Raw genomic sequence first — 12441 nt, forward strand, 5'->3', positions numbered from 1 at the left:
CTTATTTCAGCTTGGCAAGTCACCGCTTAAAATCTGATAGCAGATATTCCTTGCTAAAAGTATGGGTTTATGCCTCTAAGTGCATGGCAAAGAGCCAGCTTGTACCAGAAGAAAATGCTACAGATATGCTGCATTGCAAAGTTAGACAAAAATAGCAGAGCACTGCTTTCTTATGGAGCACTTACAGTAATAGGAACGCATTTAAAAAGCCAGTTTTGAGATAACACCACAGAAGTGAAATCCTGCTGCATTACTGTGTATGTACATGTATGCAATTACCAAAATCAATGATCAGTAATTAAAAGTCAGGAAAAAATAGTCATCTAATAGATGCTCTTTTTACTCTCTGAAGGCATGCAACAGAATGTACTTATGTAAGACCTCTGTTGAGGTATTCTTTTTTGAAGGAAGAGGGAAAAGAATTATTTTTGAGAAAGCAGTCTCCCATTTCATGATCACAACTTTATATCAGCTAATCTTCAGAAAATACATTTGATATAAATCCTTTTTTTTTTTTTTTTTTTTTTTTTTGAGGAGAGAGATGGAAGTAACAGGAGAATGGGATGCATCAGTTAGTAGAAACAAATTCAGCTTAGGTCATCGGTGATATGATTTAGGAATGTATTTTAGCTGATACAAGAAAATGTCAGAACGGGAAACTGGAACTAAGAGAACTTGTGGTGCTGACTGAAAGCAAGACTACTGATGTCAGTTGGTGTATTTATTACCAAAGGCTAACAATATTTGCTGAAGATTGATTACACATACCTACAGAGTATGCATATGATATATACACACAGGATTTTCCTTAAAAGCTTAAGTTAAATTTTGAAACACCACCAACAAAACCCAAACCTCAAACCAACCCCTAGCAACATATGCTTAAATTCCTAGTCTTCTGCTTTGCTAAGCATCCTTCAGCATCTCTGATGAAATGAAAAAACATTGTATGCACATCATTTTTATAAATCAGGGCTCTACTTTCAGAATGAAGACATGGCTTTAACAACATAATATTAAGGATGCATCTTTGGGTGAATGCATAGGGAATACATAATAAAAGGGAATAAATTTAATGTAAAAAAAAATCAATAACAGTGCCACATATGAAAGAATTATTATTTTTAATAAAGGCAAAGTTTCCATCATAGCTCTAAAATTTTTTGCTGCTAAAAACCTAGATACGTGATTTTATTTTGTTGTAATGATTTGAAATCAGACAGTCACTTTCATCAGATCAACCATAGACCAATCATTTTGTGTGTCTCTCTGAAACCTGTATTACAGTTAAGTAAATAGAATAAGAAGTACATTCAGAAAATTGCTATAATACCTGATCATGTCAAGATTTTTGTTGTTGTTTCTTTTTACATTCTTTATTTTGGTGAGAATCAAATAACATATTTATGCAGGTGTCCACATATTCGTGCATATTCCTAGATCACCTGAGAACACATCTGCTTGCACAATGCAGTATGCCATGGTGAAGCTTCGCAGCAACCACAGCTAAAACAATTTCACCATGGCAATCCCATGGACCTACTTGTGCCTGCACAGACTGCTCTGTTTTAATGTTCTGATAAAGGTGGACAGTGGCCAACTTTCATAAACATCTAAATGCTTAACGGATACCGTTACTTACTCTTTTGCAAAGTCAGAAGGAGGCTTTGCATATTTCAAAACAAGACAAGAACTTTAATGGAAAATACTAATCCGCCAGTCAAGAACTATAGTTGGAAGTATAACATTTATTCTCTCATTGCAAAATCATTTCCGTTTTCTTAATTTGATTGTGTGCTCACCTACATCCATACAGTTACGTGACACAGCTTTCCTGGAGTCTACTATGAATTTACCAGATGGAAGTTAAGCATTGAATAAATGATACTAGAGAAGGTAAAACGAATTTCATAAAGATGTACATAGTGCCTGGACAACACAATTCCTACATGATCAAATATTCTAACTCAATATGGAAAGGAAAAAGAAAACTGAATGTAAGATTAATTATTCTGTAGCCTGATGGAAACAGTTAAAAAAAATATATGGATTTGGTTAGATTAACCATAAGTAATTAGGACAACAGTAAGAGCTCATTCATTCATTAGCTCCTGGTTTGTTAGACCTAATCGATTCATTTCATAACCCTGCAGGATCCTAATAAGATTTATCTAAAAATGGAGCCATGCTTCTTCAGTTACCCATACTGTGGAGATACTTAGAAATCAATCAATTGACGTGGCCGTAAGCGGACACTTTTTTTTTTTTTTTTCCCCACAAAGAACATAAAAGCAACCGATTAAGAAATGTTCAAGCATCACATATCAAAAAAATAACTGAAAGAACAACGTGGAGGGGAGCTCATGTGTTGATGCAGAGGCTGAATCTTAATGGCTAGGAACACAGTTCAGGGGGAAGAAAATCTGTTTTGCACAAGGCAAATACATTTAGACTGCTGAAAGAAAATCTACATTTACAAATCCTTCATTCTGATTGTACCTGACATGCACAGCAGGAATGAATATAAAAAACAATGCCTTAAATTCTTTTGTACACAGCATCTTCAGCTTGTAGACAGCTTTTCTTCTTACCTTGCATTTTCGGTTCCTTTTGCATGCCTCCCAGATGTAAATTTTGTTTTTATGTTGATTATCACAGAATCTGTACACACTATTTATACTGTGTACCACGGCAGGATTTTCACAGAGGACTATGAACAGAGCTACCATGCAAGCCTTTTTGGAAAAAAAAAAAAAAAGGGAAAAAAAAAACTATTTTTCAAGCAAAAAGTACTACAGAAAATGACACTTTCTTTATATTTGAAGACAAAATTGCTTCCTTTAAGAAAAGCTTAAAATTGCACCAATAGAAGCAGCTGCATAAAATTGTCTTCAGGTAATAGCGACATTTGATATAATATTTAAAAAGAAATAAACTCTTCTTATACAAAGCATTAAATATTTGCATATAAACTACTTTTTTTTTTCTTTTTTCTCTTTTTTTTTTTTTCTGTTGCTGCAAGAGAATTATACAGCAAAATGTATGTAACTGATTTGGGGTCTCTGTCACTTGATATTCAAATACAGTTTATACCTACTTATTTTTAAGCTACTGCAATTTTTTTTGGTATTGTTGTTATAGTTATAACTCAATGTTTCTTTCTTTCCTTGTTTTATGTAAATGTTAATTTTTGCATCAAATTAAAGCTATGAATTAATAATCAGCTATGGAAGAAAGATACTTTAGTACACATACTAATAAAGGAACAAACTCCCAGTCGTTGCTGGGGAACAGAACAAAAACATTTTAATGAACCTAAATCCCAAATAAATTAATTTAAGAAGAGTTATGATGCAGTTTCTATGATGGCATTCAGTAGTCAAAACTAGTCAATAACCTTTTGAAACAGGTCTTGTGCTGAAAAAGACTGTGGTTAGCTCATTCAAAGTGCAGAACAACCCTTGGTATATAAGAAGAAATATTATGATTTAAGACACCATCCACACTTTTTGCTGCTCAAATAGCATTCTGTGAATCCTAGACTCACAGAAGATGATTAATGCAAAACTGTGACATGGATAGTTGGAAGGGTGAATGTGGAATGATGGTGACCGTCAGGTCACTCATTCAAATGGATTAAGAAACAAGAATAGTCTTTTATGAAAAAAAAATCAGCAAAGTCTGACATGCAACTGGCTGCTACACTCTTTCTGTGCCTTGATGAACTCTGCACATTGTTAAGGTGTGGGTTAGCTGTGAGGGATGTACAGCCCATGGGAAGAAGCCTTTCCTTGGCAAAGCGTGGCAAACAACAGTCAGGCTGGAACAAGCCAAGGGAAGAAAAAGAGAAGAATTACATTATCTTTTACAGGTTGCCTGTTCAAAGTCTGTAAGGAGGTGATGCATAAATATATTGTGGCAGATACCATTCTGTTTTCATTCATTTCTCATTATGTGTAGAATTTTGGCTTCCCTTTTTTCAGATAAACTTTGAAAGAGAATGTGATCAAAATCATACTGAAGTCAGTCTGAGTGAAAAGAGACTCACGCTGTTGCAAAAAAATAAATTGATTAGATGAGGATGGACAGAAGAAAGAAAAGAAAAGGAAAAATGAGGATCCTGTCCTCTTTGAACCTGAGGTTTTGTCCTACTGGAACATGGCTACAACTTTTTAAATGAGATGTACCTTAAAGTTAGTATGCCAGACACAGAAAAAAGAGATGTGGGGAAAAAGGTAGGGACAGGGTGGATGAAGGGGAAGGGAAAGGGATAAGAAACAGTACTATAAAAGCTAACTCTTCTGAAGTGGAAATAGTCATGTGTAGAGCACATACCCACTAAATTAATTTACATCCTACTATTGCTTTACAATGCATTCTTGATTGAAGTTTATTTAATCTTTATTAATAAAATAGGCACAAGTCCTGATGACATTGCAAATATAAAAATAAGCAACAATACATCATGCCTGTACTTCCTCTACGAGAAGTCAACATTAAACCCAGCAAACACATTGCATACCACTCCACCTCCCCCCTGTAATTTAAACTAATGTATTCACAGAATCATCTGTATTTTAAAATGTTACTCAGGAAAATTATTTGGCTGAATACAAACAGAAACATGAAAATCCGGGGAGCCATATGCACCATAAACATTAAATGCTTCTTAAGGTAAACATTCAAGAAAAATGACTGCACACCTTTATATGTGCTGAATTTGAAATCCATTTGACTCTATATAAACCAGTGACCATCGCTACTGAATTACAGACATGGTTAGTTTTTAGTCATTACCACGTGGATTATAGGAAAAAAAAAAAAAAAAACCTCTCAGAACGGTGTCCTAACACTATTTGTATTAAGACGCACTTTTATATAGCTGACTTTGAGATTTAGAACCACTCCAAAATTTGCATTGATTACTATTCTAAGAAAACAAGAGGAAAAAAAAAAAAAAAGAATCTTTTTCTGAGGATGTTCTATCTGTTCTATCAAACTAGAAGGAAAAGTAAACTAAACTCTGAGCCTGATACATGAGTAATGCGCAACTCAAAAATGAGTAATCCTGAAATTCTGGCTGTCAAGTACTCTAAGTTCAGCGGCATGTATTTTCCTTAAAAATTTACTGGGACGTTGCATTCCAGAAGTGTCTTTATTCACATTTCATGTGAAGGTAAACCTAAATCTGAATAGTTATTTTTTAAGTTGTCTTTCAAGAAAACAACCTTTTGAATTATCAGTAAGAATAAATTCCAGAGTATTTCTTCTCAGACAAGAGAGCTTCAAGATTACCAGAATATTATATTTTAGCACAGTGTAGTTTACAGTACACTGAAACATTTGGGCTTACTTCCTTGATGAATTCATTATTGTGAATGGATTATCTATCTAGCTTGTATCAACCACTGCAAGACCAGCATCTCAAGTGGAGAAGAAGAGTAGAGTAGACAATATTCTGAGGTGTTGTTTCAGCAGTGTTCAAGTACATAAAAGCCATAATCCTTGATCTGGAATAAATTCTGCTGCTCAGAAACCTACTGACAACAGCTGGCCAAACCTGAACACCAAATTCATTACAAGAGACATGTAAATTCTTCTCTGAATAAACTAGTAATTTAATAAGAGAAAAGAGATATTGAGATTGAGAGAGGAGGACACGCTGTAAAAATGTGTGTTTAAGTATTGGTGATGTTCTCAGTAACTTAAAAAAATAAAACAGCAGCTAGAGTACACACACTGTGAATCCTATTGCCTACGAAGCTTTCTAAGAACAGTGAAGATGTGAAGGTTTTCAAAAGATAAGATCACCACAGCTTTAAACTCATAATTTTTTCAAGAAAGCCTTAATATTCTGTATCCACTATGTATCCACTTCAATAGAAAGAGAACTTCTGAAAATAACCCCCACCCATGTGTCATTTTGAATGTTGATATTTAGGCAACATGACACTGAGAGATGGAAAAAAATCTCAAAAAAAATCAATTAATATGATATTCTTGATACAAATACAAAAAGATACAGCGGGTCCTATGTGCACTTTCTAGCTAGCTAGCTAGAGATAAATTCTTATTTCACCTTCCTGCCAGAAACATTGCTGTGCAGCCAGCCTCCCAGACAAGAAAAAAGACTGCTATATTCTTTTTCTCCTTGCACCCTACAAGATTATCTTTCTTTTTTTTTTAAAGAGAGAGAGAGAAATCCTTACCTCCTCTCCTTTTCTTAAATGAGAGTATTGCAAAGATTTGCATACAAAAGCACTTGAGTATTTGTACTGCAGTGCATCTGACAATTATCTTACAAGAGAAAGCATTCGTTTTAGCCAATTGCCATAGGCTTGGCATTACTGAGAGAAGTAGAAAGCATTTGAATTTACAGAAAAAAGGGATATTCCAGCTTTCTACCAGCTACCTTGAACATACTTCACGTTTAATTTCACCCTGTTGCCACAGGCACTGTGTTGTTATGACAGCTGATCTGCCATTGAATAGCTGTAAAGGAAAATCAACAAAGGATCGCTTCAGCGATTTTCAGTGCAATTTATTGGAGCTTGTATCTTGCGGCTGCTGCCGCCTGTTGGGGTAATGACACATGATGGGTGATTAAAGTGCAAGTCCTTAAATCAAAGCTGTGCCAATGGTCTGAAGAGGCAGAAAACAGCATTCAGACCTTGTTCATTTCTCCTAGTGGAAGGACCTCATTAGGAAAAAATGGGCTCTTTTACTAACAAGAGAAAGTACTCGTGTCTAAGGAGAATTTACATGTTTCCAAGATTTACTGTAGCTTTCTTACAGCTTCTTTTAAGCCGTGCATTTAATGAAAATAAATAAGTAATTAAAACAGGGAGAGAGTATTGAAATCCACTGAGGTATAGAACTGAGCTATAGTCTAGTTTGCTCACATCATCACCATTGGACACAGATTTTGCCTTTGTCTGCCAAAACTAGGTGGTGAAAGATACAGCTGCCTGTGATGAGGTTAAAGACAAAGATATGTAAGGGTAGCCAGCTGGCCAACTCATAAGAAAAGACACTTTGGGATACAGGAGTACTTTTGGCCAAATTTGTGCACTGGACAAAAATTCACTTTACCTGAGGTAGATGCAAAATAGGTTTGAAGAAGATAATAAATAAAAAGCTCTTTGTTCAAAGATAGGAGAATGTCAGTAGAAAAATAGTAAAACAGAGCACACAATCAGACTAGGGGACTTTGTTTTGTTTTGCCTCAGAAAATACTATTTATAGAACATGGAACTATGAAAAATGGAGCAGAGATAGATTACAAAATATCAGAATAGCTGGGCTCAAGAGAATTTGTAACAGTATGATTGCTGTTCTCCCTATAAACATTTTTGAAGGTGTTAGGGAGGGTGATTTTTATTATTGTGTACAACGCATTGCAGATAATCCATTTTTGCAAATGCTCAACAAATAATGCCACCCTTACCAGCATCTTGTGGAATATATGCATTTTTGATGTGAAATTCAACATAGACAAAAGGCTATTATCTCTATATAAATGCTATTATTTTCTCACAGAAATAAAAATAGCAATCAGGCAGATCTCAACATTCCTGTATTCTCGATAAGGAATTAGATTCCCAAAGATTAAGATGAGTATTTAGAGGCCCCCTGGTGGGCAGAACACAGCGAATTCTCCATGACATCACACTGGCATTACTGCAGGTGTTACAGCAAAGCAAACTCATTTGAAAGGCCACACGGGAAGTGCACCTTTATCTTGCCCAGATCAAGTTCATGGAGGAAGCCAGGCATAGACTCCTAGACATTTTAATAAACAAATGCTGCAGTGCTGCAGCAATATGGTGGAACAATTGTTAGACAGCAGTTGAAGAAACATCTTCACTAGATTTAGAATCTCCCTTCATAAGTGTATTTTGGGATTGTTTGTGTTTATAACTACTATTTTATTTCTTTTGCAGTTAAAGCTAGTTTTGCAATCAGGGCTCCTTTGTTCCATGAGTTGTCTGAGGATGGAGAGAAACAGCTCTTGACTGGACAAGAGGCATCAAAGGAGGCAGAAGCAGCAGAAGTGTTAAATTGCCACAGACAAGACTCAAGGCAGCTGCAGGAACAGGGTACTAAACTTCTTTTTGCACTCTGACCAGGCTCCCTTTCCCAAAGAGATAAGAGAACAAAATATAAAAGATAACAACAAAAAAAGATTTATTTATTTATTTATTTATGTTTACATGGTGAAACTTAACATTAAAAGTATTAGCTGGGATTAATATGCTCCTGCTGGAGGGAAGTGTGGGTCTGATTGGAGCTTACAGCTTTAGGCTGATGTATTAAACACATAATGCAATTAGTTAAGAAGGATACTTGAGAGGAAAGTTAATGAAACAATTCTGTTTTGTTGGCAGACAGGGTTTCTTGGAGATGTTTTGGTGATCAGACTAAAATTTCTCAGTCTCCATATGAACACTGAAATAAGTGATGGATTTAGGAAGGGGCAGGGCTAACATGAGTGCCCCCAACAGATTATTTGTATAGGATCATACATACCTTACAGAAAGCTTGCTTTCCAATGGGGATTTATTTATTTATTTATTTTGCAATACTGTTCTATCATGTTATATACAGCTCCTAAAGTAGAATTAGGAAGTGTGAGGTTTATTCAGATGAAGGCAAGAAGGCAGCCCATTTTAAGCAGAAATCTCTTCCCTTGTGACTCCCAGGCAACCTTTAAATAATTTTAGTTCTTTCCTTCATGTTAAAGGCTCATTATCTTTTATAGAAATTCTTTAGGAGTCTTCTCATCCCAAGCACCAGGAGTCATTTCTCAAGATAGCACTAGATTCCTTATTCCAGATCTCTCTCATAATTTTGTAATATTGTATTAGTGAATAACTATTCAGAATCACTTATCCTTGGTTCCAAAGAAAATAAAAACTCACTGATCACAGTTTTTATGTGCATTTGTTAAAAAGAAAGGGGGAAGGATAATAACCACTGAATGAAGATTCTCTGCTTTCACAGTTGCCATTCTAGCCCTGTGGTTCCTGATTCAGCATTGACTCTGGCAGCTCTTTCTTTACACATTTCTTTTACTATTCCTGAATCCTCTTTCTTTTCCTCTCAACTCTTTTTTTTTCTTTCCACTCACTCCTCATACAATCTCCCTTCAACCAAGAAGTTGGATCTTCTTCTCTAAGGTAAAGGCATCACATGGCAAACTCTGAGGCACTAAATAAATGTGTATCTGGAGCTACCAACATTTCCTTCATACCTTGAAGAATCTTATTATGCAAGCTAAGTTGGTTTAAAGAAGCTTGAGCTGTCTTTACACTAAGAAAAAAAATCCTTTCTGTTTACAAACAGGTGACACAGGAAATGCTGGAAGACTGAAACATCCATTCTCATTTAAGAGAAGACTAGTCATAAGAACTATGGAAGGCAGAAATTTAACCAGCAATGTTACTGATAGAGTAGCCGGAAACTTTCATTAAATTTGGAGGAAAAGAATCACCTGCACATAAGTGTTTTTAAGTTCACAGTGATGTTATCAATAATTAGCATCTGTATAAATGATGTGTCACTGGTACAAGGGAGAGTTAAGAAGAAGAGCAGGACGTTGTCAAGGGACTGTAAACTTCTTTCTCAGGTGATTTGAACTGCTTCTCGTGAACAACGTACATACAGACTGAAGGAAAGTAAGAAGACAATTTATCACAAGGAAGATATATTGATGCTAATCTTTATTTACATTTTGGAAGGCTGTTTCTTATCAATGTTTTCACCAGGTCTGATCATCTTCTGCAACTGAATACAGGAGGTATTTAGGGTGACCTTGTGAAGCAGGGTAGCACAGTATGCAGAACCAATTAATTAAGAAAACTGTGAATTTCATGAAGGAAGCCTGAGGCTTTGGACTAGTAATAGGGCTATTACCAAGGATTAGGGTCCCGAAACTGTTTTTTGGGGAAAGGGGAAAAGGAGACAGAATAACCACGGAGAAAAAGAAAACAATAAACAAGATACAGTACCAGGGAGAGTAAAGGCAGGTACAGACCCTCACTTTGGAGTTACTTCATCTGATTAGGTGCAAGTATTTTGTGCCACAATCATGCTACCAGACCTGGGGATCCAGCTATACATGAAGTCCATCATGGCACACTCCCATCAAGTCACTCCCGAAAGCAGCTTGTTCTTAATGTGTACTTGATTAAAGCTAAAGCCATGCCTTTTCTATGCAAGCAACAACACACTAACAGCATTTGCTTTAATAGCCATGCTGGGAGCAGTGCATGTGTTAGTGTGGATGTATAAGGATGTACAGACGTGCTTGCCTGCTATCTTAGAGCCAGAGGGGTTTTCATTAGATTCAGACAGCAACTGACTCTCCAGGGAAGCTCCTGCTCTTACTTGATAAGGGATGCTCTTTTATCATACATGAAACTGCATGCAGTGATCAGACAGGCAGTGTGCATAGCTGCCAACCAGAGGAAAGCTGTTTTTCTTTAGCATATTACAGCAGTGCATTGCTACTACAGTTGAAGATTGGACCAGAAATGTTCTGTTATGAAAGCCACAAAAGCTGGCACTACAGATCCCCAGAAGAAATATGCAATTAATGTACTTACTTGAGAGATTTGGGATATCATGTTATTTTTAGGAAAACAGAGCCAGTATGGTGAATGAGAATGGACAAGACATTTGAAGTACTGGGCTTGCAAATCTAATAAGGTTGACGCTCTTGCTTTCAAAGAATTTAGTTATGTATTCTCTGACATTGCAACAAATGAACACCCTTAAAACCAAACATTAGTGGTCTAAAATATAGCTGTCCATTGGAGAACAAGTTGGATTTTCCTTTATTTGATAAAAATAATGTCTTTTTATTTTCCCACTTATTATTCAACTGTACCGCAAAAAAGTTAAACACATTTTTGAAATGAGGTGTTAACCCTTTACATCTTTAAATCTCCTTTCCTCTCTCTGCTAAGCAATGTTTTTTATCAACCACACAGACTTTTCAGATGCTACCATATGCAGTTGAGTACAACATTAAATTAAAAATAACAAAAAAAAGTCTAAACTAAGGATGCAGCCTTTTTCACTCAGTGGTAATATCTGGATCACAGAGAAGTGTTTTAGTTCTTACTTTTAACAGTGAGGTACATGGACTTGCTGACGTCTGCTCCCACATCATTGCTGACCTTGCAGAGGTAGTATCCACTGTCTTCTTCCAAAACATGTTTAATCAGCAAGGAACCATTTGTGAGAAGCTGGATACGACCGTTCAGTGCAATTGGCTGGAACTGAGGAACTCCGGCACCTAAATCAGGACCAACACAAAAGTAGGTTAGTTAGGAAGAAAAGTGTCTCTCTCTCTTTTTTTTTTTTTTAATAAGGCAGGAACTATAGCTTCCTGTTCTTAGAGGCTCAGTTCAATTAAAATACAAATGGTTCTGGCACCACTGGAACAAATGGAGTACTTCTTTGCCAAAACCAAATTCATTAAATGGAAAGAAGAAAGGCTTTTGGAATATAATGGCAGGAATAATTTCCCATGTTAAAGGTAAGGGGATAAAAAAGGCAGAAAGCAGGAGCAGAAGGAAGGGGAAGAGAGAAAATGAAGAAGATTTTCAGACAGCTCATGGGTAAAAAGGCACATTTGTTGTACATTTAGTGGCTGATAAATTATTGACAATTACAGCTGAACAGTCATACAAGTATGCATCCCTTATGCATACACCAGATGAATTTCTTATGACTAAGAGGGATGTCTGTTGTAGTAAACATGGAATACTCAAGGGACCTCTAGGACCTTGTTTGCTAAACTCTGGGTAATGTATAAAAACACGTCAGTGACTGTGTTGCTCTTTTCCTCCTACAGCTGACTGACTGATGACACAAAATCCCTGTTCCAGCATGTTTGGAGCCAATATTCATTCAGACTGATTAAAAAAAAAAATAAGACAAAGTAATAAAGAAATTAATCAGACATGAATTTCCATGTTTGGTAATAACATAATAATGGAAAGTCCATAAAGACACAGGAAGCCAAAGATTTCTGTATTAACTTTGGTATTAAGAAAGAAAATCTTAAGACTGAAACAACCTTTCAAAACCCATCAGATGTGTACACTTTTAGACACACACTCAAACTCTTCTCTTCAAGATATGGAACTGTGGAAGAAGGGCCAGCTGGTTGGACACAGCCACGAGGAACTGGCCCACGTACGTTTTCTCTCATGCCTTCACCAATGACTACTTTACAAGTTTATGGACCACCATGTCTTTGTCCTTTCCTAGAGAAGTTTCCTCCCACCTCTGCATGTTTCTGCTTAAATAAAAAGCCAGGAAAGAGAAATATAGAGAATGGCTACTTCATCTTTTAATATTGTAGGTGAGTGCACTGTTCCCTTCCACCATGGAGAACAAGATAAGAATTACACATTTAGCAGAGTTATT

The 12441-nt window shown here is 36.1% G+C and overlaps 1 protein-coding gene across 1 annotated transcript in view; it reads right to left on the minus strand.

Annotated features, from left to right (window-relative positions):
- DSCAM (DS cell adhesion molecule) overlaps positions 1–12441 on the minus strand; it is a 401851-nt gene that overhangs the window by 134786 nt on the left and 254624 nt on the right. Inside the window, 1 exon segment of the mRNA XM_035546056.1 lies at positions 11129–11302. Within this exon segment, the coding sequence (XP_035401949.1) occupies positions 11129–11302 (174 nt within the window).

Source organism: Cygnus atratus, chromosome 1, assembly GCF_013377495.2.
Source record: "Cygnus atratus isolate AKBS03 ecotype Queensland, Australia chromosome 1, CAtr_DNAZoo_HiC_assembly, whole genome shotgun sequence".
NCBI classification, from domain to species: domain Eukaryota; kingdom Metazoa; phylum Chordata; class Aves; order Anseriformes; family Anatidae; genus Cygnus; species Cygnus atratus.